We start from the raw sequence: 27,356 nt of genomic DNA, 5'->3' as shown, positions 1-27,356 counted from the left end.
GGGTGCACTGAAATAGCACACCGAGACAACCACAGCTGACGTCTTTCACTACACAACGAATACATCCAATAAGAAGCCAGAAGCAGCCTGTGTACAGTTTAAATCAGGGTTCTGACTCAAGCCAGAGGTAAAACACTCTTATAATTCAGTCAGATGTAATTTTTGCACTGGTCCACTGAAAACAAAATTAACCCTTAAAGACAACCCCCCCCCCAAAAGTGTTTTCTTTTAAAGGGTGAAAGGGGTGTAGAAGTGTGTCATTTGTAAAATCCTAAAATGTCTCATCTAAATGCCCATAATATTTCACAAACTCCATGACTAGTGGGAACCCCATTTCAAAGATATTTATTTGCAGCGCACATGGAATGTTTTTTTGTTTTAAATCATTCATTAGTCAACTTCATGCTGGAAAGGATGAAAACATTCAAGCCGCCCAACGACCACTGCATGCAGCTAAGGCCTACAAAGCACCTGGGAGGGGGGGAACCGAGTTCACCCTACCGTTCTCATCCACCGTCTGAACGTTGGCTCCTCGGGACAGCAGCTCCTGGACCGCCTTCTTCAGACCGCTACGGGCCGCCAGGTGGAGAGGACTGACAGACGGACACAAGGTTGAATATTTATTAACAAAGACTTCTTGTGCGGAGAGATAACTGTGTAGAGAGTGAAAACGTACCTTATAAATACTTTATTTTTGTAATGAAGTTGTTTAGATACTCACGTTTGCAGCGCTGCATTTGTTGCATTTATGAGGGCCGTGTCGGACAGCTTCTCCAGGATCAACATCACACAGTCTTCCTTTCCCTGTAAAGAGGCAATGTCAGGTTATTCAGAGAGCCGAGACAAAATATCCATTCCTACTTGCTGATTTTTGAAGCCACAAAGACACTGGAATCAAGACAATAAATAAAGAAATAAATAAGGAGGCTGGAGACTTACATTACTGCAGGCTAGATGCAGGGCGGTGTTGCCGTCTTTGTCCCTCAGACTGAGGTTGGCACTGGTCAACAGCACCTCTGAAGCACGAGACATCATTCATAAAGTTAACATACGTACATTTCAATGTCAACACATAGGGCCCGAGCCAAAACACACTGCAGTGTTGAAGCCACAAGCAAAGTGAAACCTCTCCGTACCGAGGGCTCCGGCTCTGCCCTTCTCAGCCGCCATCATCAGTGCGTCGCGACCCGATTGGTCCACGGTATCGACGGGTGCATCGTGAGACAGGAGCAGCTGGATGCAGTCGACGTGACCCGAGAACGCTGCAGCATGAAGAGGAGTCCTGCACGAGAGAGAGAGATAGTATACTAAAGGAAAAAGTACTAATACCACACCGTGAAAAGTGCTGCATTTAAAACCTTACTGCTTCAGATGAAAACTCCAGAATAAACGTATTATTCATTTTGAGCTTCTTTTTTTTATCCCGCAGACATCTGTCATTTTAAGAATGCAAAATGAGTTGCTACAAAGCTAACTAAGACTATCAGCTCCACACAACTCTCTGTATTTCTCAGTATGACTATATTCAGAAGATTACTGTTGGGTAGTTTAATCTACAGCAATGCATCATATTCTATAAGATCATCACGTTTGTAGCGCCGCTGTCCTGTGAAGACCACGTATCTCTAAAGATTTTTAAAAGTTTTCATGGTATCTGTTTTCAGCGTTGTGATGTATTTTTCAGCTGATCCGAAAGAGACTTTTTAAATACCATTTAGCTTAAGAAGGAGGAGGATTCTCCCAACACATAAAATAACACTTCGTACTTATCACGTAGTTTATCACAAACATTCAACATCAACACATCTGGAGATACGTGGTTGTCACTGGACAGGAAGGGGATGAAAAACTGTCATGTGAAAAGTAACTTAAGCTGTCAGACAAATGCAGTGGAGTAATAGTACAATATTTACCTCAGATGTTGTGGAGTGCAAGTATAAAGTTACATGAAATTAAGGTACTCAAAGTATGAGTATTTTAATTTGTAAGTACAGTACTTTTATGAATGCACTTACTGCTGTTACATTCCCCAGTCTTACCTGTCCTTAGCGTCTTTGCAGCCAGCGATGTCCGAACCCATCGCCTCCAGCAGCAGCGACGCACACGGCTCGTGATCGTTCACCCTGAGAGTTCAAATACAAACAGGATCACCGACAAGATAACCAAGTGTTCAGTGGGTTTTAGCTCTGATGCTGCTGCTCACTGTAAATCCAGAGGAAGGTTACGATGCTTAGAGCAAACAATATCAATATTTATGTCACTTTGAAATACTGAAAACAAATAATTGTTTAAGCAGCTCCTTTTTTCAGTGTTTTCTATCACAGAACTGAATGAACAATTAAAAAACAATCAGCAAATCTTTGTTTTTTGGGACTTTATCCCACAAATCCAGCTAAACTTTGTGATGGGCATTGTTCACCATCTTCTGACACTTTACAGTGTAAATGATGAATCAGTTTCAGGTAATAGTGAATATAATCATTACTTAGCCCTAATATACCCTCAAATCTGTTTCGATCTATCTGCTCCTTTAATGATTTTTCAGTGAAAAGCAGTAAAACAGTAATCATAAATAATATTCAATGCATGTGTGACTTACACCGCACAGTGCAGCGGGGTGAATGGGTTCCCATCAATACAGCGACAACCTTTCTGCTCCAGCAGAACCTCCACGCACCCCTCATGACCTAACACACCACACACACACACACACACAAACAGATGTGTCCTCTTATCAAAAAGAATTAAATAAAAATAATCAATTTTTAACAACAAAAGAAATCCCACTTTAAAAAAATGTAATAAACAGAAAAAAATCTCTTCAAATAAACGTACTAAGAAGAGGTCTGAAGTCAAACAAGTGAAATCAAAAGTAGATTACATCTTGGGTCGTTAAAGATTGCATTGCCATTAAATTTTATATCTCAACCGGTTGTATTTTTACACATTTACAGCAATTTTTACAGACTGCATTGTTCCATCCCTAATAACCCTAATAGTTTTAGGGATGCAGAAATATGAAAGACTAATTAAAAACAGCGGCGTGCAGACTTAAGGTACAAGCACACTGACCATAGTAGCAGGCCCAGTGCAGTGGTGTGTAGCCGCTGTGGTCCCTCAGCGGGGGGAGGGACGGTGGCTCGGAGCCGGCGATGCTCAGCAGCTCGCAGAGCCACGAGGCGTGGCCGCGGGCGGCGGCCAGGTGGATGGCAGTCCGACCCCGAGAGTCACCCAGCAAAATGGAAGCTTCTTGCTCCAACAGACACTGGATACACTCCTCCTGACCACACAGCAGCTGTGGGCAAAAGATGTAAAAGTTAAAAAATTATTTATAAATATATATCTATATATCAGAATATCTGATTCTGCAGCCTCAGATCATCAGAGTTTTGAGAATCAGTTGTGCAAAATTAGAAACTTATAATGACTCGCTGGAACAGCAGAAAGTCAATTCAATGCTTTACGAATGCTTGTAAGTGTAAAATACACACAAATTGCAGTTACAAGCAAGCAACAACTCCAGTAAAATGTTTTAAATGTTGTCATAGAGCGCAATATACATAGTATTAAATGGAACTACAAACAATTGTAATATAAAAGATAACAGGTAAGATTTACAGGTAAGCAGATATTTACAGTTTATCAATCCAACACATCAAAATAACCTGTAACACTAAACATGTGATAAAGGAACAGGATAAGTGGGACTCATATTCATTGGAAATTGCAATTTGAGTAAATTCAGATTTGTAAGAGGTTCACAATGTCGGTTATTTTTTAAGTTTGATTTATTGTCCAACAATACAGAGAATATATTCTCAGATGTGCAATGAAAGGTACCAATTCATTATAATCAAACACTGAAAATTGTTTTGGTGGCCCACTCAAGCCTCCACAAAGGCAAGAAAGAGGATGGAAGAAATGCTACTGCTCACCCCGAGGTGCAGCGCAGTGAGGCCGTGGTTACTCGCCAGGTTCACGTTGGCTTCCCGCTCCAGCAGCAGCGACACGGCGTCCACGTGTCCTCCCGCCACCGCCAGCATCAGAGGAGTCCTGCAGACGAGGACGAGGAGGTGTAAAAAATAAATACATTTGGAACAGTTAGAGTTAAGACTCAAATAAGAGGAGAAAAGAATCCAAAGCACTCACTGTCCCTGAGAGTCATCAGCATCTACCAGGTCTGCACTGTCTGAGTCATCCAGCAGAAGGCGCACACACGTCGTATGACCGTTCATCACTGGAGGAAGCCACAGAGGGTGTGACAGCAGGAAGACGAGAAACCGAGTGACAGAAATGTTTATTAATAGTCATAATGACACATCAGATCTTCAAACCTCACTGCTGCTTCAGAAAGTCATTCAGTTTGACCCTTTTTGCAGCTAAACAATACGCTCAAGTGAGGAGTAGTTGAGAAATATGGACCTATTCAACCTTCTGTACACACTAAAGACACAGTCATAAGGGTAATAGGGTAATAAAAGTTCTATTTTACTCTCCAAGTGCAACTCATACAAAATGCCACAGGAGCATAACGTTAAAACACATGAGCCCACAGTGAAGGGAAGGTTCTTTTTTTGGGGGGATAATACATTTATTAGTTATTTTACTGTATATTGTGCAACACTATTGTGTGCATTTACTGCAGCACTTCTGAATAGGAGAATTGTAGATTCAATAACAAAATGTAGATATTTATTGCACACACATATGAGACTGAAACTAAAATCAGTGAGTTGTTGTAGTGCTTTGTCTCCGGTCTTGAAGGGCTGAAGATGTTGCTGTGCTGGCTGAGTCTAGAGCTATGAAACTTTGTATCTTTTTTTCTACACTAACAGAGAGAAAGCCTGAAAGTTTTACTAAAATTCCACATAAAAGAGCAACAGAAGTACAAAACGTATATTTGGATCCAACACAGAATACCTTAGGCCATATCCAGCGATCTGTTTTGATACAGATAATTTAATTAATTTAATTTAATTAATTCAAATTTTACTTTATACTCTTTACTGTTCCCCTATGAGCAAATTCCAATTTACACTCTGTTATTACACACAGAACTGAAATATGCACTTTGGCAGTACACAGGAGGTGAACTGGCATCTCTCCGACTACCAGTCCACATTCAATACAACACGGGTGCTTGAACCAGCAACCCTCCAGTTCCCAACCCACTCCATCAGGACGGAGCTGCTGCCACCCCCAGCAGATGTTAACATGACAGAAAAAACAGGAGGGGAGAATTGTGAGATTGAAACTGAACCCACCTGCCAGGTGGACAGGGTTGCGTCCGTACTGCGTGTCTGTGGCACGTGGCGACGCCCCCTTGCTGAGGAGTGTGTGAACGCATTCAGTGTGGCCCCGGAGGGCGGCCAGGGCCAGGGGCGTCCTCCCCACCTCGTCTCCCTGGTCCACCTCCCTCTCCCCCTGCAGCAGCACCTCCAGGGCCTGAGCGTGGCCGTGGTACGCCTGCAGAGACAGACGCTCTTAAAAAACCACTTCCTTTGGTCGCATGTTACTGTTAACATCGATTTTAAATAAGAACCAACTGATGTAATACCTATGACAAATCTTTAAATGCTAATATTTGCTATGGAGCCTCTGTTCATACGCACACAATACAACAGGAAAGTCAGTTTCTTGTCTGTGATGATAAACTTTTTCTTCTTTCGTTAAATGTACAAAACCAAGTATTGATTTGGTTTTTGCTCCAAAGTTATCAGGTATCAGTTCTGATATCAAAAAATACAAACGTAATACAGTAACACACTATCTGTGTGTGTGTGTGTGTGTGTGTGTGTGTGTGTGTGTGTGTGTGTGTGTGTGTGTGTGTGTGTGTGTGTGTGACTCACAGCGAGGTGCAGCGGGCTCCGAGGGTTTGGAGATTCAGGGTCGTCTTGGTGACCGTCGTCTCTGTCCAGCAGCTGCAGGTCACAACACACATATCAAGGATGTAACCTGCTGGAAGTGCCCTCATGTAGAATATATACTTTACTTCATACAATATATCAAACTTTAATAGTGCTTGTGTTTCTTGTTGGTTTAAAAGTTCAACATTTTTTACATTTTTGACCAATAGAGTTAACACTGAAACAAGACACCAGAAAACTTGTTTGGTGTGCAGAGAAAATATGATCAGCCAAAAGAAAATGCCTCAAGTCACAATACAACTATTTTGTATTTCCTGTGTGTGTGTGTGTGTGTGTGTGTACGGACCCGCTCCAGACAGTGCCTGTGTCCGTAGGCCGCAGCGTAGTGGACAGGACTGTAGCCCTGTTTGTCTTTCAGCGAGGCCGTCGCTCCGCTCTGCAGCAGGAACTCTAAACATCTGGAACACAAACATGACACAACACAGCTACCGTGACTCTGAAAAGGATCACAATCAGCTGGTATTATCAAAATGTCGTGTTACTTAGTGTTGACTTACAGCGCTGCCTCTTTCTCCCGCTCTGCCTGAACTCCATCACTCTCTGGCTCCAGGGCAACACGCCGCCTGCAAAGAGGGAGACAACAGGATGTAGGGAAGAGAGACGGGTGAGATAGAATAAAGGGATCAAGCATCAACACACTCAAACAGCAGCCTATTTTAATGCAGTGGAAACCTGTTAAAGCCAACAACTTAGTAGATAACTGCTGGCTGTGCTGTGGTGCTGCAAATCCCGGAGGCCATGCACGACTATCGCCACCTAAGTATCACCTCCATTGTTACTATGGAAACATGGAAGGTGTGGACCATCAGGTTTCTATACGTAGAAACAGTAGACAGCCACCCAGTGCAACACTTAGAGTAGTGTGAAGTGGGTTTGGATTGTCTACCTCGTCTTCTTGTCAATAAGTGGATTTCAAAAGAACCTTTAACTTTGGAAACAAGTGATCGAGAATACATCCGTCTCCCTGCAGCCTTACCTTCTGTCCAGGTCCGAGGCAGCGGCATAGTGCAGCGCAGAGCGCCCCCACTGGTCAGTTGCGTTAATGGCGGTGCCACAAGCAACCAGAGTCTCCAGACACTGATAGTGACGGCTGGCAGCTGCATAGTGGAGGGGAGTTCTGGGAAATAACAAGAGAGACACATATACATGTTCAGACACACAAATTCCAGGATTCACTTCATTTGGATTTCAATACCTAAACTCATGACATAAACCATGGCCAAAAGTATGTGAACACCTTAACTTTACACCCCTATTTAGTGGACGAACATCTCAATTTAAAACGATGTGCCTTAATGTGCTGCTATAACAGCCCTTGAATCAATTAATCAATTAGTTGTCAAGTATTAAATTAATCGCCAACTATTTAATAATAAAGTAATCAGTTTGACTCATTCTTTATGGAAAATGTAGTAAAAATCTCTAATTTCAGCTTCTTAAAAGTAAATATATGGGGTGGCAGTAGGGCTAGGCGATTATAGAGAAAATCAAATATCACGATATTCTTGGCCAAATATATAAAACTATCCAAAATCTAAGACATGCGTGTGTATTTCAGGCCTTGTGTGATAACTAATAACAGAGTGTAAAATATTGATTTAATTTCCCCCTTGCAGGATCAATAAAGTATGGAATTCTCTACAGCTGTGAGTAATGCCACCTTTTCATTTTTGGGACGATACCAGTGTCTCATATAAAAAACAATACGTGGGTCTTTAACTAACAATTTTGAGAACCTGAAACCTGAGAACTTTTGGTGTTTTTGCTTAAAAAAAAGGACAATTTCTTGTCAGTTGATTGTTTTGTTGATCTATTACTACTGATGATATTATAAACAAATGTGTTGATAGACGCTTACAGCAATGTGTTCTCTTACCTGCCGCACTTATCCCTCCTGTTGTGGTCTCCACCGCTGCTCAGAAGTAACTTGACACACTCGACATTACTGCACACAGAGAGCAGAGGGGTACAATTACTGCAGGAACAGTATGCATTTACTTATTTTTATTTATGGCTTCAAGGGTTAAAACAGCTAAATTCCATCCTTGATAGTCTAAATGAAGGAATAAATGTTGCTTAAACTCTTTGATAAACAGATGATTAAAGGGAAATTCCAGTTAAGTACAACTAGGGTCTCATTTAAGTCAGATGGGGCAAGTAACAAGAGCAGTCGATTGGACAGGTTTTAACAAAAGCTCTGGTAAAAATAAGATAGTATAATCCTTTATTGATCCCCAGAAGAAGAATTCAGGTGTTGCAGCAGCAAAAGGCCAGAAATACATACAGATAAATTAGAGAATGTAGAAAATAAAATAAAAATCATAAAAAGTATAGAATATGTACAGAAACTAACCAAGAGCAATTAAACTCAAGGTTAGTAAGGATCATAAAAATACCCAAATAAAGATGAAAGATAAAACAATTACCCAAACATTCATTTGTAAAAATCCATCACAGTTTACAGACTAACTTCCTACTTGCCTTAGTTGTGCGTACTCAGTTTTTAGCAAATGTCATTAACATTTTAGGTGTTTCACCTCTGAAAAAGTGGTTTAGAGGATCTGATTTAACTGTTCACAACATGTCTGATCGTCTGACTGCTGGTGTTTCAAATGATGTCCGAAAATATAAAATTAAGAGCTTGGAGCTGTGGTTATAAACCAAAATGATACTTTTAAAGGCATTTTAAACCTTTCCTTCTAAAGAGATCTACGTAACAAACGTTGGTGCTCACCCTCCGGCAGCAGCAGCGTGCAGGCAGGTCCTCCCCAGGCTGTCAGGAGTGTCTATCTGGAAGCCTGCAGACAGGACCGAGTCGTTACACATTATGCTAAACCTCCGACCTGAAGAGGACAGCGCGGGGAGACGGAGGGAGGCCGGACAACACACAGAAGCAGCCAACGCCACAGAGAGAGAGGGGAGGAGGAGCAGGTGGAGAGAAAGACAGGTGTAAGTGCGACAGGTGGGGGAGGTTAGGTGAGAGTGCATGACGCATGCCATGCATACAGGAAAAACATAAACATGTCTAAGCCAAAAATCACAGAAATAGACCACTATCGATGGTATGTCTGTATGTATGTATTCATTTTAAGGAAATTAATGAACTGGATCTGCAAGGACTACAACTGTGCCATAATTTTCAAGATTCATCACCCCACAGTAACAAAAGCTAGAAGCTGCTACATTCACGTTGCAAACAAGCTCCGGTGGTCACCAGAATAAGGACTAGAGATGGTAAGCTGCCCACAGAATGCAACTACTTTATTTGATAATTGTTTCAATGTGGTTACTCACTAAATCATGAGAATAACTAGTCAGCAGATCCTCCATTCTTTGCAGACAGGCACACAAATCTAAGCATTCCTAGCATCTAGCTTTTGTTGCGAGCCGTCAGAGGTTGAATAAAGTTTTCTGAACGTCTCTTTAGATGAATGTATAAACCACCACATGACTGTACTGTGACATCACAGTTGCATGTAATATGTAACATGTAAGGACAACACGACGAGTGTGTTGTGAGTTGACGTCTTGTGCTGTTGCTTTTTAAATGCTTTATTGCTAATCTTCATGGTTCATTGAATATAAAAGGGACTTTTAGCTCCGAATACAACAAACACAAAAGCTCAGCACCGCTAACTTTCTTACAACAGTTCTGACTAGACATAACACTGCAGCTCCACATGGCTCAGGAACATGAAAATGCCTTCTTTGTTGTTCAAAACAGCAACTTAGCAGGACCACATGAGGAATTTCATCCTGCGCCATGCCTCCAGACAGAAATGGGATTGTTTTCTTTCTTCTATTCCTACGTCACATTTGTGTAATGTTCCCTCATGAGATGAGTGGATAGAAAAATTATTTTATTGCCAAAATCAAAATTTTAACTTTTCAGACGTAAGCAATAAACTACAAGTGTCAACACTAAGAGACAAATTCAACAGAATGCACTCTTTTTCCAAAGGGAGAGTTGTCCCATTAGTGAGTAATTAAAGTCATTGAGGCTTTGTTTTGTTTCTGGAACATTGTGACTTGAATTTGGCCAGAGATAAATATATGTGTTTGTGGAGCCATTAACTACCGTGAGCAAGAAAAACAACCAGGCCTGAAAGAAAATACCCACGAGGACGATTTAATGGCAAAACAGACTCTGAATCAGCACATATCCACAAAGATTAAATGATAATTCAAATGCTTTAGGAAATATCCGCTTTGTTACAATTTGAAAGATATTAAAACCCAGTGTTTAAGGAATAGAGACAAAAAGTCTGTTAAATTTGAATTACTCTATAAAATTATGCTCGAAAAACTTAAAACTTTTGCTGGCAGATTTGATCAGCTGCTGCTAGTTGCTAGCTAGATTATTAAGCTAACGTAGCTAGTGAGATGGACGGAAACATAAAAAGCTAGCCGTTTTTGACCAACACACTAGCTATGTTAGCCTTGTAACCTAGCAAGGGACTAACTTGGACTTTTAAATTGGTAATTTGAAATGTACTTGATTACGTTTTGAGTGAAGTACTGTATTTCGCCTCATTACAAATCGCATCCGTTACTGAGTAAAGACAAAAACCAAAAGGGTTAGTAGGTGAGTTAGTAAACTAAGAGCGATTTTGCCCTTGGTCGGTTTGGTTTCACACCTGGACAAATCCAAGCGTGCCAAAATTGCATCATTACAAATAAGGTAAGAACATCCACCCCTCCTATTGGTCCGATATGTCTAGGGGTGGGAGCAAGAAAGTAAATACAGTAAGAAGGTCCTGTGTTCTGGTCTAATGGTCAAACCAGATCATTTCATTAAGATTATCTGACTGTTTCGCAGGAGACTCTCTGCCCTGGTAACTGAGACGTTGCTCTGCTCTGCCGGTGTCTGTCAGAGATACAAGTGACCGAAGGCAAGCTTGACCGCAGTCTATTTCTGTGATATAAACACTGCAAGCTGCCACAGTTTGCTGCTCTGCTGCATTGCAGATTGCTAAACACACCTGACAACAGAAGAAATTAGCTCAGACTTGCAGAGTATAGTTGTTGTGGTTCGAGTGCGGATCAAGTTCTCACTACAAACAAACCGCTCCAGAGCAGGTCTCGGTACGCTTGTTTGGTAACTGCACCAGCGGGGCAAACAGACTCTAGTTGGATTCAACAGAACTAAAAGCTGTCGGTGTAATAACGCCCTGAATCTACTTTCTACTGGTTCACCTGAGGAGAGAAGCTTCCTGCAGCAGTCGGCGTGAGCGTTCAAGGCAGCCAGGTGGAGGGGGAACATGTCATGGACTCCTCGTCTTTAGAGAAAGATACAGGAAGGAAACAATCTCTTTTAGTTGGTACCTTGTTGTTTTAATAATTTAGCACAAATGTTTCAACAGGTGAACAAACAAACTTTGTGCAGTCTGCTCCGCTGGTGATGAGCGTGTTGATGAGGAGTTCATGACCGTAGCGGGCAGCAATGTGGAGAGGGGTGTTGCCGTCCTTGTCCACACTGTCAATCTCCCCACCTGAAATAAAACGTAATTTTATTTGATGGGAGAACGTGCAACAAGGCGTAACTTTAAGAAACCAAAACAAGAATTCAGGGGTCTTACCATTCTGGATGAGGGTCTGGGAGCGAGTAAAGCGTCCGTGAACTGCCGTCATGTGAAGTGGACTCTTCCCGTCACGACTCTGAAGAATGTTTAAAAAGAAATAAAAACAATAGGCTTCAGGTTGTATGCAAAACATGAATTCGTTTTTCAAAATACAAGCAATAATAATAATAATAATAACAACCCTTGTTGGAGATACCAATTCTCTCAAATACGGTTTTATTTCTTAATATATTACCTTACATAATTAATTGGCAATGCATTGTAAAATGCTCATGTTTAGCAATTCAACAAGCTAGCATTATCATGTCAACATGCTTAACCTAAGCATGATAACACGCTAATGTGTAACCATTTAACAAGGTAATATGATGTTGACATGCGTACAGTTAGCTACTCTTTAGCTTGTTAGCATGCTGATGTTATGATATCTCTAAACCTGTATTGATTTTTTTGGGCAACTTGGAGACAGCACAACAAGTTGTAAACATACAGTATATCCTATAAAACAGTTGCATATTTACAAATCTAGAAAACAAAACAAAACAAGTCCAATGTTCCAAAGTCCATTATTAGTCTTAGCTCTCTTTTGGTCTTTACCAACTCCATAGTGGAGCATTTAGCAGCTACAGAGCCACACATTCCCTCAGTAGTTGGTGGAGACCAAAAACCGAGCTAATAAATAGAGAATATTGGACTCATATTCATCAGGTTGACACAAACACAACTCAAAATGAATGATAATGTTGCTCCAGGCAGTTTTTCAACCGGTGTACCTGTACGTTGACATCCGCCCCGTTGTTGACCAGGAACTCCAGACAGATTGCTCCATGTGTGGAGGCGGCGGCAAAGTGCAGCGGAGTGAAGCCATTGTTGTTGGCCTGGCTGACGTTAGCACCGTAATCAATTAGCTCACTGACGACGGAGTCCTGACCATTAAAACAGGCCACGTGGAGCGCCGTGTTCCCAAATGCATTGGACTCATCTATCTGTTGTCAGAGTGAAACAAGTCTTATTTGCCTGAGAGAAGGATGTGTAAGTTGTAAATACCGTAGGTCCGTAACAAGTGTTGGTATGGGGAGTATGTGTTCCTTCCTTCCAAGTTTAAAACATACTGAGATAGTGAATGTGTGTGTGTGTGTGTGTGTGTGTGTGTGTGTGTGTGTGTGTGTGTGTGTGTGTGTGTGTGCGCGTGCGTGCGTGTGTATAGTGAGAATTAGGTTTTTACTAGGGAATACATTATTTCCATGAGGATCTTTACAAGTATAGAAAGACAAACGTGTGTCCTGACCTCCACAGCTAGATTCAGCAGATGTTTGACCACAGCGATCTGCCCACCGGAGGCCGCCGCGTGGAGGGGAGTGTATCCCCGTTTGTCCTTACAGCTGGTTTCCGCCCCCTCACTCACCAGCAGACAAACCACATCCAAATGTCCTGCAGTGGGCGCACCAGAGCACACAAAACATGGACAAAAAAGGAATCAGCTGTTAGTTGGCGTTGTTTATGGACCAGAAGCAACACTAAAGCGTAAACCCGTAATGTCTTCGTGCTGCTTGTTTTTTCTGACCAAAAGTCCCCAAATCTTAGAATTTCATTGCCAACGACCGCTTCTCTGTAATTTGAATGTGCAATAATTTAAACTTAATTTATGCTGTTGAATTTATGTGATTATTTAAGCCAGTTATGTTTTCTGGTCATTTGCCGTCTTCTTTGATATCAAGTTTATTGTTCAACTGTAAAATATCTTGCCTAAGGACAGGTTTTTGTCACAATTACTATTTTAGGAATCATTGGAAAATATTTGGGGTTTTGAAGAGCTTGTTTAAATAAATAAAAAAACACCGATGTCACCTACAGTTTGCCTAACTTTGTTTGCTGTAGTGTTTATGTGAATGAATGTTTTGTTCTGTTATGATAACTTCAAAAAATTATAAGTTGTGTCTTGTTTTAAGCTCTAATTTAATAGCTTTTCAGCTATTAGGTGACTCAACGAGTAAGCCACTGATTCTTTTTTTTTACAATGATCTATTTCCAGGAAATAAAAGGCATGACGTGAGAAACATCTCTAACAACTCCGTCTTTGTCTTACCCATGAAAGCTGCCCAGTGCAGAGCCCGGCCATCTTTCTTATCAAAGGCGTTGATGTTGGCTCCTTTCGCGAGGAGGAGGTTCACCATCTGACAGATGGAGAAGTTAGTGGGAAGGATAAGATATGTGTTTGTGTCAGTGTGAGGATGTGTGTGTGTGTAGGTGATGGTCTTTATATAACAGCATCCATCTCTTGGCTCAGTTGTTGCATAAAAACCCTGGAGAGTGTGTGTTGGGCAGAAATAGAAGAAGTCCTTCATTCAGTTTGGCTTCAGAAATGGGCCGCCTCTCATTGTTAATTTTAGATTCAGCATATTTGTGAATGGTTTCCCTGCGAGACGAGGAGTGTTTCAAAATGAACAACCCACTTAATAACCACAATGACACAGCTGCACTCGCCCACCTGTTTCCTTCGACCAAGCTACATCACAGCCTGTTTATTGGTGAACTACATCAATAAGCTGTAGCAGGCACAAGGATTCAGTGCTGCAGAAAATGATTACATTTAAATGACAAAATAAGAAGTTAGATTGTGTCTGCAGTACCTCAGTGTGGCCATTGAGGGCAGCGTGATGCAGGGCGGTACGTCCGCCGCGGTCCGACACGTTAACGCTACTCAGCAGCGGGATGATGACCTCAGCGCATCGCAGCGCGTTATTGGCTGCAGCCACGTGCAGCGGCGTCTGCCAGTTCTTGTCCCGCGCATTCACATCGGCCGAGTGGCGGATCAAAACTCGCACTGCCTCCTGAGGAAGAGAGTCAATAAATCGTGAAATTATTTTATCTGGCTTTAAAAAAAAAAAAAAAAAAGTTTAACATTTCTCTGATTACGGTTAAATGTGAATATTTTCTTGTTTCTTTACTCCTCTGTGACAGTAAACTAAACATATATATTTCAGTTGTGGACAAGACAGTTGAGGACTTTATCTTGGGCTTTGGGAAACACTGGGGTGTTCTAAATCTACCTTTTTTGTGATTAACAATTTTTTTATTCTTTCAAAAAACATGAACAAATCCTTATCCATCCCGCTTTGGATTGACCAACACCTTTTCTCACCATTTTATAGACCAAACTACTAATCAGTTAATCAAGAATATAATTAACAGATTAAATAATTGTTAGTTGCAGCCCTAAGCTACAGTTGTGGGAATGAATGAATAAAGAAAGAAAAATGATTTCAGACACAGACTTCAACTCTTTAAAATATACCGACAACGCTGACTAACTCGGACCTGAGCGTGTATGAAACCTCACACCACCAAAGATCATCCTCCAGCTGTTTCAGCCATGCTGAATTACCTGTTTGGGCACTGGGAGTGATGTCAGTTGATTAACTGCCTTGACCCGAATTCTTGATGCTTACAAAGATAAAGCTGCCAAATGTGTTTGGAGAACATTGTGTGAAATGTGCCGGGAGAGGCTGGAAAATGATGAGTGTGTGTCAGACTGTTTTGAGGTAAATATCAGTTCCCTACCAGTAAATACCAGCAGTTCTGCTGGAGTTATTGTTTTGGAAGTGTAAGTAAGTGTAAGTGTAAGTGTAAGTAAATAAATGTTGTGTGTGGGTGTACCTCGCTCCGAGATGCCACAGCACGATGGAGGGGGGTGAGCCACATATTATCTTTGGCATTGACCCGAGCCCCTGCAAAAAATAAAAGGGCAGAAGTAGGAGGTGTAAACCAACATCCCCAAACACTCATAGCATAACAGTTGCAAATTCCATCGACTAACATTTAAGACATTGAAAGAATGTTTTAAGGGAAAATGGAAAAAAATGAAGAATTAGTGACAAAGTATATGCTGACATATCAATAGGCCTGTGTGACTAGTTTAAATTTAAATATCATGAACAGTGCTCCAAGGGTTTAAACACTTTGAAATTTGAGACTTAATTTAAGCTGCAAATCCATTCATCAAAGGACATTTTCTTTAAGTAGTATTAAAACTCTGACAAAGCTTATTCTGTGCCACAGAGCTGCATTGTTTTCCAGAAAATATGTAAGTAATAAATCATTGAGACACAGTAGGCACTGGATGGCATGTTCTGCAAACACATACTTAGTTTATTTTAAGACAACCCTGTATACACCGCCCTGCTTCTGTAAAAACTCACTATTGCACCAAGTGTGTATTAATCTGTGGCTGAAAATAGTCAATAGAGTAATAGTCATAGAATAATGGTTGCTAAGAACTACACCAACCAGCTGTTTCTACTTTAAATCCAAGAGCCATAACTGCATTTAATGCTACTGGAGTTTTGTGTTATTCTTTTCTTTGAAAAAAAAAAAAGACTATTCTATTCCAAAGATTGTGTTTGTGAGACTACATGTTTTACTTCCTCTGTAGGAGCCAATGGTCTTGAGGTTCAGGGCCACACTCAAATTAGGGAAGTCAAAGTATTGAGAGACGGACTAACGCATTGATGAAGCTTTGGGAAAAGATTTGTTAGTTTCTGGTATTTATTACTGTTCTAATGTTCATCACTTCCACTTTCCCAAGCTGTCAAACTCTCTTCATTCACAATGTTATAATGATTATACCAAAGTCTTACTCTGTTGTTAACCACAATAAATATTGTAGAGCTGAAAAGATTAATCAATTAAGCGATTAGCTGTCAACTTTTAAATTAATTGCCAACGATTATGATAATTGATTAGTCAGTTTGAGTCATTTTTTTAAGACAAAATTAAAAATACTTTGCTTCCAGCTTCTGAAATGTGTGTATCTGATAAAATGAGTTTCTTCTTTCCTCTGTGACAGAAAACTGAATATCCTTGAGTTGTGGACAAAACAAGACATCGGAGGACGTCTTCTTGGTCAAACCGTGATCACGGGTGCTGGCACTGGCAACCCACTCACTCTGACATCACATTACATGTCACTTAGCTGACGCTTTATCCAAAGCGACTTACAATTAAGAGCTTTCAGTGAGTGCAAGTACATCAGCTGTAAATGAGCAACATTACAAAGACATGTGGCAGTGCAGTTTCAAGATTTTTCTTTTTTTAACTCTTTTCCTCCTCTTTCTTCTTCTTCACGTTAATCCGAAGTGTAGTTGGAAGAGATGTGTTTTTAGCCTTTGGCGGAAGATGCGTAGGTTTTGGGCCATCCTGATGTCAGTAGGGAGCTCATTCCACCATTTGGGAGCCAGGACAGCAAACAGTCAGGATTTCGTTGAGTGATTAGTTCTCCCACGCTGTGAGGGGGCAGCAAGAAGGTTGGCTGATGCAGAGCGGAGTGGGCGCGTTGGGGTATAGGGTTTGACATCTCTCTATTTGTGCATGAATAAGTCCTGAGCATGTGTGTGTGTATTTCAGGCCAGTGTGTAGTGATTTCTAACAAAAATAGAGTGTAAATTGAAATCAATAAACATTATAAATTATTATTATTATTTTATAGACCAAGCAACTAACCGATTGATCCACAAAAAAATAACAGATTAATCAACTATGAAAATAATCACTAGCTGCAACTTGCAGCCTTAAAATACTGTTAAACTCTTCCAACTGATTGCTCTTTATTGAAGAAATTCTCCAGCCTTTAAAATTAACGTACTCAAAATCATCAAGATCTTGAATTTAAGCAATTGAACAACAGAGATGATTCCTTTCTTAGAGATACACTAAACGTTATATGTCATATATATCATTAAAAAGTAGCACCTTGGAAGGTATTTTCAAAACAAGCCCTGTGTTCCAATACTAATACAACCTTGATATTTAGTATGTCAGATAAAAATTAGTTTGTATGTACCAAAAAGTAAAAAGTGTATCATTTGGAACCAGAACAGCTGAAAGAAAGAGGGAAGTTTAAAACTCAGAGACAGAAACAAAAAGAAGAAGGGAATATTCTGTGATTTACCAGAGAGGATGAGAAGCTCTGTGATCTCGGCATCACCCAGGAAGGCCGCTGCATGCAGCGGGGTGCGCTTCTCTGCATCCTGAAGGAGGAAGAATGTCAGTTGGTACTTGTTGCTTGTAATATGGGAAAGGTACAGGGTGGTGAACATTAGGACATTTTTTAACCTAATATGATGCAACACCATTACATTCCTAAATTAGAGCTGGAGCAAACAAATAAGGGCACCATCTGCAAAGTTTTTATAGTATGTTGTTTATAGCATGTTGAATGCTCCATCACGGCACTTCATTAGGTTTTCTTGCACATTGGGCCAGCTTAAAGGGCACTTTTCCACATTTAGGTGCCATAGGAACATCCGAGAAGGCACTTGTGCTTCAAACATGAGTGTACCAGTTACCTTCCAATGCAACTGGATTCTCACGATATCCCGAGAGAGTTGCGGGCTTACATAGGAAAACATGAAAATCCATTTTGTCAACCTAATGTGTCTGAAGTAACCTCATGAGTTGTGTGTAGTGTATATGTACGACGTTCCTCTTCAGGTCCGTCACCTTCTGCTTTCTTTGTGTTTGAGTTCTAACCTCTGGTGGATTTCTGAGGACTGTGGTTAACATCTCTTCAGATCTCTGCAGGTTAAATCCAGACAGCTAGCTAGCCTATCTGTCTCTGACGGCCACGACGGTTTATTCAAAACAGCAATGGCGGACAATTGTTCATCCAATCACCTGCTGTTTTTTTTAAGTGCCTGGCTTTTCCCAAACAGTGTTCCAATGACAGCTTCTCAGATAATGTGTTAACAAACCATCTGGTGTGTCAGTTAGGCCACCAGTGAGCTGGACTACATTCTTCCTATGAAAGCCATACACAAACTTTTCTTAAACCAGTTAATAACACTAAGAAGCTTTGTAACCAGGTGTTTTTTTTATATTTGGTGCTTGAAAAACAATTACTACGATAGCTGTGTCTAGAGCTGCAAAGAATAATCGATCAGATGTCTATTAAATTAATTGCTTATTTTGATAATTGATTTCCGTCAAAACATTTAGAGAATTCAGCGATAGCAACTTCATAAATGTGAATATTTTCGAGTTTCTTCTCTCCTCTGTGAGGAGGACTCAATTACTTTGAGTTTTGGACAAAACAAGACACTTGAGGACGTCATCTTGGGCTTTGGGTAAACACTGATCCACATTTTTCAAAAAATGTTGACATTTTATAGACCAAACAACTAATTGAATAATTGATAAAATGATAAATGATTGTTAGTTGCAGCCCTAGTCGCTGAATATTAAAGCACCAAAAAATAAAGTCCTGCCCTTTAACACATCACACATGCACTGCTGGCTGGAATGTTACATATTGGCGATCCACCATGACACAGAACAGAGGAGGCTGTGATATCAGTTCACAGATGATGAGCTGAGGATCAGTGACAGGGAACATCAGTGTCAACACATCCATTGTTCCTCTCAGTAAGCCCAAGACCAGTCCAGACCACCCCACATGTCCACGTGACTGGACCGAGTGCAGCCTCTCCAACAAAAACACATCACACAGGAGACTGAATACAGCAGAGAGCCCACATCCTGTACTGCGCGGGTACAGGCATGTGCTATGCATCCCTACCCATATGATGTAAATAAACACAACACACACTCTAAACTTTGGCTTCTCTCACTCCTGACCCGCGTCGCTCTTCCCCTCACCCTTGGGTGCATGTTAAAACAGGAAGTGGGGCCTGAAGATGACATCCACTGAGCCAGGGTTTTATTTTAAAAACACATTTGTTTACAGTGCAGCAGTACAGTGGAATAATCTGCACATCTAAGCATGTTTAAAGTGGCCTTAAAGTAATGTCTACAAAGCATCATGTAGCATTTGCAATTTTAATTCTAAATGTTTTTTTACCTTTCATAAGCACGAAAGAGTGAAGCACGTTAGCAGAGCTAGCACGCCTCCTGTTATTTAGTTGATTATATCATCTGCACTTGTTGTCTGTTGTTGAGCGGTTTTGTCTTGGCGGCGTGACGTGATAAGTGTTTAACTAGAGGACCACAATTGAAATAAGCCTTCGGACTTTATTGTGTTTTTATGATCTGTGATTTTTTTTGTGATCAAATTTATTCTCTTATTTAAACAGCCTAACAAAAGTGCAAAACGTTGGTCCAGATGACAACATATAGAGAAGTACACTACACAACAACAAACAAGGCACAGTGCACCTTTTCCATATTGCTTCCTTGCGATCAAAAGAGAAGAAATACGGGAAGGAGGGAGACAACAACAACATAACAGATGTGTGATTTTTAATATTGGCCTATGTATTACCTGCTGTGCAGTGCCTGTGTTGCATGATGCATTGGTGAGTTGAGGCAGAAACATATCGTAATGTGACATGTAATTTTGATTTAGCACATGTCCAGTTACGAGACGTGGATTAAGTAATTATGAGATATTTTCCCTCGTAGTTCTATGTTACAAATACTGTAATTATGAGATGTTTAATTGAAATTACGAGGCAGAGACATTGTGCCTAGGATAAAACATTTAAAAAGGTACCCCTGGGGAAACAAAAGAAAAAGGTTTTGACCACTAGTAGTACTGTAGAGTTGTTGTTATGAGTGGGTTTTATTTGTATTGTGCAAGAGGATCCAGATGTAATGTATGCATAGTACAAAGGAAGTGAAGAAGAGGAGCTACAATGCAGTTTTAAAAAATCAGCTCTCCAGATGTTTTACAAGGAAGGAAATGCACCCAGTTCTTGTATTTATCCTTGTTAACATACCTTCTAGAGCGCAGTGCACTACTGTAAAAATCTAAACAAGAGATTAAGAACTTTCTTGGGCTCATCTAAATATATTTTAACAAAATTTTAATAACGAAACTGCAAGAAATTTGAAAGAGGAATGGTGCAAAACAATATACGTTTGAAGTACCAGCTCTTAGAGGAGGTTTGGTGGACTGGTAATGGCCTGTAGTTTTCCCCGGTTTCCTTTTTTACATCATAAAGACACTGTACAATTTGTGTATTTGTTTAAAAATTAATTAAAACTATATTTGAGCAAAAAAAAAAATCTAAACTACCGTAGGATCTCTTAAAGAAAGGTCAGACTGCAACCAACTGAACACCCCTTCGCTCACCCCTCCCTTTCCCGAGCGTGTGGTAAAACTTGAATGATTTGTAAGGAAGGAAGTTCACCCAGTACGTTTGTTACATCTCGTAAACATAACATGTATGTGTTTACAGAATGCAGTTCTGTAAAATTAAGAACCTTCTTTGTTTCATCTAAACATATTTTAAGAAGATTTTTTTGAGGTTTAGTGAAAAAAAAGGTTTGCAAACAAAACTTCAGAATATTTGTAGGATCTCGTAAAGAAGACGTGTGTAGGATTTTATGGCATGTTCCAGTGAGGTTGCAGAGTACCCTACAGTGGCCTTCAGGTAAAACAGGTAAGAACACAAAACAGGCGCTCTCTAGAGCCTGAGTTTCATTTGTCTCCGTGGAAGAGGACCTGCTCTCCACAGTATGCGAATATGAAGAGTTCTTTTTAAGCTAATGAAAATACAACAATTCTAGTTTCAGGTGTTTAAACACTCATGATAACATAGTTATGAGTAAGTCAGTTATTACTTGTAGTTTCTGCCGATAGAGCCCACCTAAATCCTACACACTGCTCCTTAAAAACTTGATAGTAGGTGAACTCTAGGTGAAGAGACATCCCTTGTTATATCTAACATTTCTATCTTGATGTAGACAGTAATTGTGTGTGTGTGTGTGTGTGTGTGTGTGTGTGTGTCCTCACCAGAGCATTGATATCTTCAGACTTGTAAATGAGCATGCGAATCTCTTCAGGGTCTCCACTGAAGATTGCCTGGATGAGAGGAGGCTAACAACAAGACAAAAGGAGGAAGATTCAACACATGACCAGAGGCAACATGTCAGACTCTAATAGATAGATACACAGGATTGATTCAAACAGTGATTGGGAATTCATCAGGAGTGAAGCAACATGACAAAAATCACAAATATTTCCTGGACGTTAGACAAGAGCTTGATCCTTCCCACGGTATATAACTTTGTGTGTGTGTGTGTGTGTGTGTGTGTGTGTGTGTGTGTGTGTGTGTGTGTGTGTGTGTTTGTGTGTGTGTAGGAGCAGCTGCTTGACTTTAAGCTGCTGTGTTTATAAAAGCTGGAGCTACTACGAGACTGCAGCCTCTTTTACACAGTATACGGTATACAAACATGTTCTTTAATATCAACAGGACCTTTTTTTGCAGTGAATCACTATATATATCCATCTATCTATCCATCTATCTTTCTATCTATATTGTTTTCCCTCCATACAGAGGAACTATTGTTGTAGAAGATTCTTTGTAGATACAAATCATAAAAATAAAATGTCTGTGCTGAGAATGGGTTTTAATGAAAGGCCCCGCGTGGAGGTCATGTCTCTGAAGCCCTTATTTTCCTTACTAGATCACAGATATGAGGTAAATAGAGGCCCTAAACCTCACAAACACACACAGACACACACACACACACACACAGACACACGGGTAAAGAAAAAGTCTGCCGACAGGTCAGAAATGATGGAATTTACCTAAGTACATTTACGGTACAAGTACTGTCCTTAAGTACAACTGTGAGGTACTTTCTTTAGTTTATTTTACTTGAACATAAGCTTTTGTATCTGAACCATGACCATATAACATTTGATTTTGGCACAACATTTAAAACATTTTGAAAACCTAAAAAAAAAAGGTAAAAGGTACAAGACTGTGTAGAAAATCATCATCACAGACTTCCATGGTAACAGCTTGCTTGCTGTTCACAGGTTTGCGTGTGCGGTAAACATTTCCATGGTAACAACAAGCCCACCAAACAGAGATATCGCTGTTACGCTTAGGATTGTATATAGTATTTATAGTATGTATATAGGATCAGGATTGATAGTATAGTATTTCTCCATGACATTGCACATTAAAGTCTGATGGGGCGGCCTCTGGCTCACTAGTAAGAGTGTGAGCACCATGAAGTCCTTTGCAGCGGCCCGGGTCCGAGTCCGACCCGCGGCCCTTTGCTGCGTGTCATCCCCCATCTCTCTCCCCCCTTTCCTGTCTATCCACTGTCACTATAAAATATTCTTAAAAAAAAAAAAAAGCTTGATTAAAGTTTTATCTTCGGGACCACTGTTGGGCTCTATATGGAAATCTAAGTTAGAAAGACCACAATGACCATTTGAAATTCTAAAAGTTGATGTGACAGCCTCTGCAGAGACAGAAACGTAAGCTGAGGGTTTGATGCATTACTGATGACTCACATCTAACAGAGAAAGGCCTCACTTCACTTCCTGTGTGTGTTGTGCCGCCTCCTGCCTCACTTCCTGTTGCACAGTCTCTCCTTCTCAGAAACACGAGTGAGCGGAACCACGGTGCAGCATTTCACTTCTGCTTTAAAGAACTGAGCACACATGGTCAAACAAAATGATACCACTTCCTCATTAAACCAGGTTTTTTTTTCCTCTCTTGAATTTAATGCTGGTGAAATGCTACATCATCATCACATCACAGGTTACACAAGTAACCATTAGGCCAGGAAGGTGTGTGAAATGTTTCCCATAGTGTGGACCTATTGTTCTAAAGACACACCGTTTCTCTGAATGTTAAACTGATGTTTTCTTCTTTCACCTTACAAAGCAGAACGCACCTCGTCAAAGACGATTGTCCCATCTTCCTCACTGTTTTTCCTCCTTAGCCAAGTTCAAAGTTGTTAAGCACTGATTCAGGGTTTAATCAGGGTTTACTTGAGGCGGAATGATAATAGATGGAGGAAGGAAGGACGCATTTAGGGTCAAGAGCGAGAGCGAGGGCGAGAGCATTAAATGTAAGCTCCCAGATTTTGAAACACTCTCTGACCAAACAAAAATGCGACATCTACTACTATCTGCTCTGAGAAAATAGCGTGAGTGCAGTGGAAGCAACGGGATATGTGAGTGCATTTCACAGCCTGAGAGACAACCAGCACAACATCCCGTCATATCTGGAGTTCCTCTCCCGGCAGTTTACTCTGCCTTCTCATTTAGTCCTCTACGTCATGGGTTTTTTCACGTTTTTTTGCTTGTTTGCTTCTGTCGGGTTTCTTTCTTAGATTTAACTATATATTGATATGGTATACTGTTGCTTTCTTGATTTGGATCTTAAATGCATATATTTTAGTTTACTCAATGAATTGTGTGCATGTATTTCTTCTCACATTATTATCCTTGATGCTTTGGCAATATTGTTACTTTAGACATTCATGTCAATAAAGAAATTTGAATTGAATTGACAGAGACAGAAACAGAGGTAAACGAGGCCCTGGCTAGAGAGCAGAAAGGGGGGGGGGGGGGGGCTGTGCCTTTAAAGAAGCAGCCACTGCTTGGCAGCATATGGCCTCTTTAGCCATGCATTTCACATGAGCTCACGCACACATTCCCGTCTTCAGCAGTAAAACTCAGCTGGCAGTGGCGCGTTATCACAGAGCTGCGTCTGTGATCGCTGTGGGGACTCGGGGAGACGGACGCTGGCACAAGAAAGGAAAAGCAGATTTAGGGAGTGTGAGCATGAATGAAAACATTTCCTTTAAAATGCATAACAAAGTGTTTAAGGCCGGTAATTTTATTTTGGAATTACAGAAATCGGAATTTATCAGCCAGTATTAAATTTGGCTTTAACATTTGACAAAGATCTATTTTAAGACATCATAAAATGATGCTTTGGGATCAAAACGTATGAAAATAAATAACAGATATTGTTGAGAAATACTGTATTTACCATTGAAACTTAGCAATTTAACAAAACATGACAAATACTATTGAAAAATACAAATAAAATGATTAACTTTAGCTTGAGAAAATGGTCAAATATTCATACAAAATCCAGCCTATTAAACGTGTATTTCTGTAATAAGCAATTGCTAAAACCTAGCGCCAAAACAGAGTGTGTCCAATCATAGCTTAGCAACCGTAAATAGGCACAGGTCAGTCACATTTTTGTTCCTTATTATGAATGGAAATTTGGATGGTGGTATCTTTTTTAGCATTAACAAAACCAAAAACATGAGAACAAAATCACGAAGAAAAAAATATATATTTTATTTTTTATTTTATTTTTACCTTGGTAGATAACCGATTGCCTGCTAGTTTGTAAGCTCAACTTTGTCAGGTGTGAAGGTATCTCCAGGGGTAAATTGATTAAATAGCTACCCCTTTTGAATTGTCAACTCTCAATATTATGTCAGAGTCGCTTTATGACGCATATACTTATTATTTGTACGTGTACATTGCTAGGAGGTAGGCGGCAATCATCTGGGGATTCTGGGCTGCACAGAGCAAAACAGGCGCTCTCTAGAGCCTGAGTTTCATTTGTCTCCGTGGTAGAGGACCTGCTCTCCACAGTATGCGAATATGAAGAGTTCTTTTTAAGCTAATGAAAATACAACAATTCTAGTTTCAGGTGTTTCAAGACGTTTTCCAACTGGTGGGCACCTAACAGAGGACAGCTCTGGTGTGGGACAGACCAGGGTCCCGCCTCCGGAAAAATGAGGAGCACTGTCATTTAATGCTAACATTTATTATTTGTTTCCCTACCGCATTCCTCCCTTCTTAACACTTATACACACACACACACACACACACACACACACACACACACACACACACACACACACACACACACACACACACTATTCCTCCTTGTTCCTTCACTTTATTAAAATTAGAAAAGGAATAGCTTAGAAAATTATATGAAACTTTAATGAAATAAAATAACTCAAACACATTCTCACGTTCATTTTAACCTTGATATGTTGTCACTTGTCAAAATCACTCCACACTAAAGTAAACTTTGGCTACCCCAAGCATCACACACTGGAGGCCAATGAAATAGCTCCAACAGAAATACTCAAGCAAAGTACAAGAACCTCCGAATTGTACAGTACTTGCAGTAAATGCAGCTCAATCAGCAATATGTGCATATTTCTGAAGACTGAAGACATCAGAGCTGCACAAAAAAAAACACTCAGACCTTCACATCTTTTTTTAACAGATTGATCTGTGGAAAACATCTGTACCTGCAAAACATCTCCCTGTACCAGGACAAACACGCTGAGCATAGTTTACTATCGGAGGGTAGATTAAAAGATCTTATAACAGCTGATTTTCATTTCCACGTGACCCGCTCTTGATCAGCACATGATGAAAGACAGCAAGAGAAAAAAAACTCTATACACTGCCCGCTGAGCTGAGGCATCCAGTTATCATCATCATCATCAGCATGTTGTCTGAAAATAACAGGAAGTCCCGCAGTTACATGAAGTTAACGACAGATCTGATAAATATAGACAGAGGAGGCTGCGTCAGAGCAGGGATATCTACCAGTAAGTCTTCTTTCTCTTCAGATGCCAGCTACAGTTCTGTACTAAGGTACAATTTCGAGGCACTCCACTACTAGAGGTGGGGGGGAAGGAAAATAATCGATACAGTTTCGTATCGCGATATTTTTAGTGGCAATACTGTATAAAGTCACAGCGCCAAGTATCTATCTTTTATTAAATATGTGTTGGTCAGTTTGTCTGATTGACAATTTCATTTTGCAGAATTAAAATTGAAGTGATATGAACAAACAGAGAAAGGTATCTTTTGAGATAAAACAGATGTTGCCCTTATTTCGAGACATCATTTGAAATTGGGAATATATTGCAGAATTTGCAATATGTCTAAATTTGCAATAACACCGTATCGTGGCATTTATCGTGATGATAGCGTATCGGGAGGTGTCTGGTGATTCCCACCCCTATCTACTACATCTCAAAAGGGAACGGCTGTACTTTTTACTTTGCTACATTGGTCTGACAGGTTTAGTTTCTTTACAGATGACAGTTTTTTATCTCCTTCCCGGTCCAGTGAACAGCCCCAACAAGTCCTCCGAACCAAATGACGATATGGGTCATTTGTTCACTACCCTCTAACTCCTATTTTCAACAAGTAGTGTCTGCGCTGCGTTCTGGAGGCGCCACGACCACTCGCTGCCATTCAAGTCAATGCTTGATATTGGAAAAACATAACAGACATCTTCTTTTTTTTTAAGGACAATGCCCAAAAAGGGAAGGTATGGAGTTTAATTACAGGAGTGGTTGGGATGAAAGGTAGATACTATCTTAATAAACATGTGATTATTCTTTAAATTACTTGTAGAGACAATATATCCTGTGATTCGGGCAGGGAAGACGCCCCGCATCTGAGACACTGCTGGCGTGGCGGAGGACAGAACAAAACCAAAACCAGACCCACAGGAAAGTTTCATAAAATAGCGGTGGCAGAAATACAACCTCATATCTTAACCAGAGAACATTGGGCCTCGGTTTTGAATGTAAAGGTCGAGATTTAAACACGTCGTTAAAGTTGTGGTACCAAAACTACTTAATTTCAGAAAATGTTTGTGGTTACTTCACTTCCCAAAGGTTTACACATGTGACACAACGTTAACATTTGTAAAGTTGAGAAAAAACAACAACTTGTTTTTCACTTTATTTTTAAACAGGACATGAACCCGAGCCTGGATGCCAGACAAACTTATCCACGCCCACAATATGTGACGACGGGAAGTTCATTCTGGACTTGATCCGTTGTGGAGCTACTATTCTCAAACCAGAACGGTTTGGACCAATCAAATTGTCATGCAGGGCTTTATACGATGATGGACGGATGATCAACAGAAACATAATCAACCACGTCACCAAAGAGCGCTTGGGTTGAATTTGTTTACAACAAAGATGGCTGTCGCTGGAGAACTGAGATGTGGAGATTCTGCCATTGCGTCTGTTCTAGAAGATATCGCCAGCGCAGGAGTTTAAAGAGAAA

At 40.4% G+C, this 27,356-nt stretch overlaps 1 protein-coding gene across 3 annotated transcripts in view; it reads right to left on the bottom strand.

The window, feature by feature from the left end:
- Positions 1-27,356, bottom strand: part of ankrd44 (ankyrin repeat domain 44) — a 30,280-nt gene that overhangs the window by 1,029 nt on the left and 1,895 nt on the right. For 2 of the 3 annotated variants that reach the window (XM_034885845.1, XM_034885847.1), the window contains exons 2-27: positions 21,261-21,344; positions 17,457-17,535; positions 15,167-15,237; positions 14,140-14,340; positions 13,596-13,683; positions 12,798-12,940; positions 12,283-12,495; positions 11,507-11,585; positions 11,305-11,419; positions 11,124-11,206; positions 8,662-8,770; positions 7,804-7,872; positions 6,904-7,044; positions 6,425-6,490; positions 6,214-6,325; positions 5,850-5,921; positions 5,265-5,466; positions 4,150-4,237; positions 3,936-4,053; positions 3,073-3,295; positions 2,600-2,687; positions 2,040-2,123; positions 1,137-1,282; positions 940-1,016; positions 722-804; positions 502-593 (exon numbers count right to left, since the gene is read on the bottom strand). In XM_034885845.1, the coding sequence (XP_034741736.1) occupies positions 502-593; positions 722-804; positions 940-1,016; positions 1,137-1,282; positions 2,040-2,123; positions 2,600-2,687; positions 3,073-3,295; positions 3,936-4,053; positions 4,150-4,237; positions 5,265-5,466; positions 5,850-5,921; positions 6,214-6,325; positions 6,425-6,490; positions 6,904-7,044; positions 7,804-7,872; positions 8,662-8,770; positions 11,124-11,206; positions 11,305-11,419; positions 11,507-11,585; positions 12,283-12,495; positions 12,798-12,940; positions 13,596-13,683; positions 14,140-14,340; positions 15,167-15,237; positions 17,457-17,535; positions 21,261-21,344 (2,926 nt within the window). The remainder of the gene's footprint in view (positions 1-501; positions 594-721; positions 805-939; positions 1,017-1,136; positions 1,283-2,039; positions 2,124-2,599; positions 2,688-3,072; positions 3,296-3,935; positions 4,054-4,149; positions 4,238-5,264; positions 5,467-5,849; positions 5,922-6,213; positions 6,326-6,424; positions 6,491-6,903; positions 7,045-7,803; positions 7,873-8,661; positions 8,771-11,123; positions 11,207-11,304; positions 11,420-11,506; positions 11,586-12,282; positions 12,496-12,797; positions 12,941-13,595; positions 13,684-14,139; positions 14,341-15,166; positions 15,238-17,456; positions 17,536-21,260; positions 21,345-27,356) is intronic. The other variant, XM_034885846.1, reaches the window with a different exon arrangement.

The sequence above is a fragment of the Etheostoma cragini genome, chromosome 11 (assembly GCF_013103735.1).
Source record: "Etheostoma cragini isolate CJK2018 chromosome 11, CSU_Ecrag_1.0, whole genome shotgun sequence".
NCBI lineage: Eukaryota > Metazoa > Chordata > Actinopteri > Perciformes > Percidae > Etheostoma > Etheostoma cragini.
Note: the sequence above shows the minus strand (reverse complement) of the source record. Positions and strands in the feature narration are given on the sequence as shown.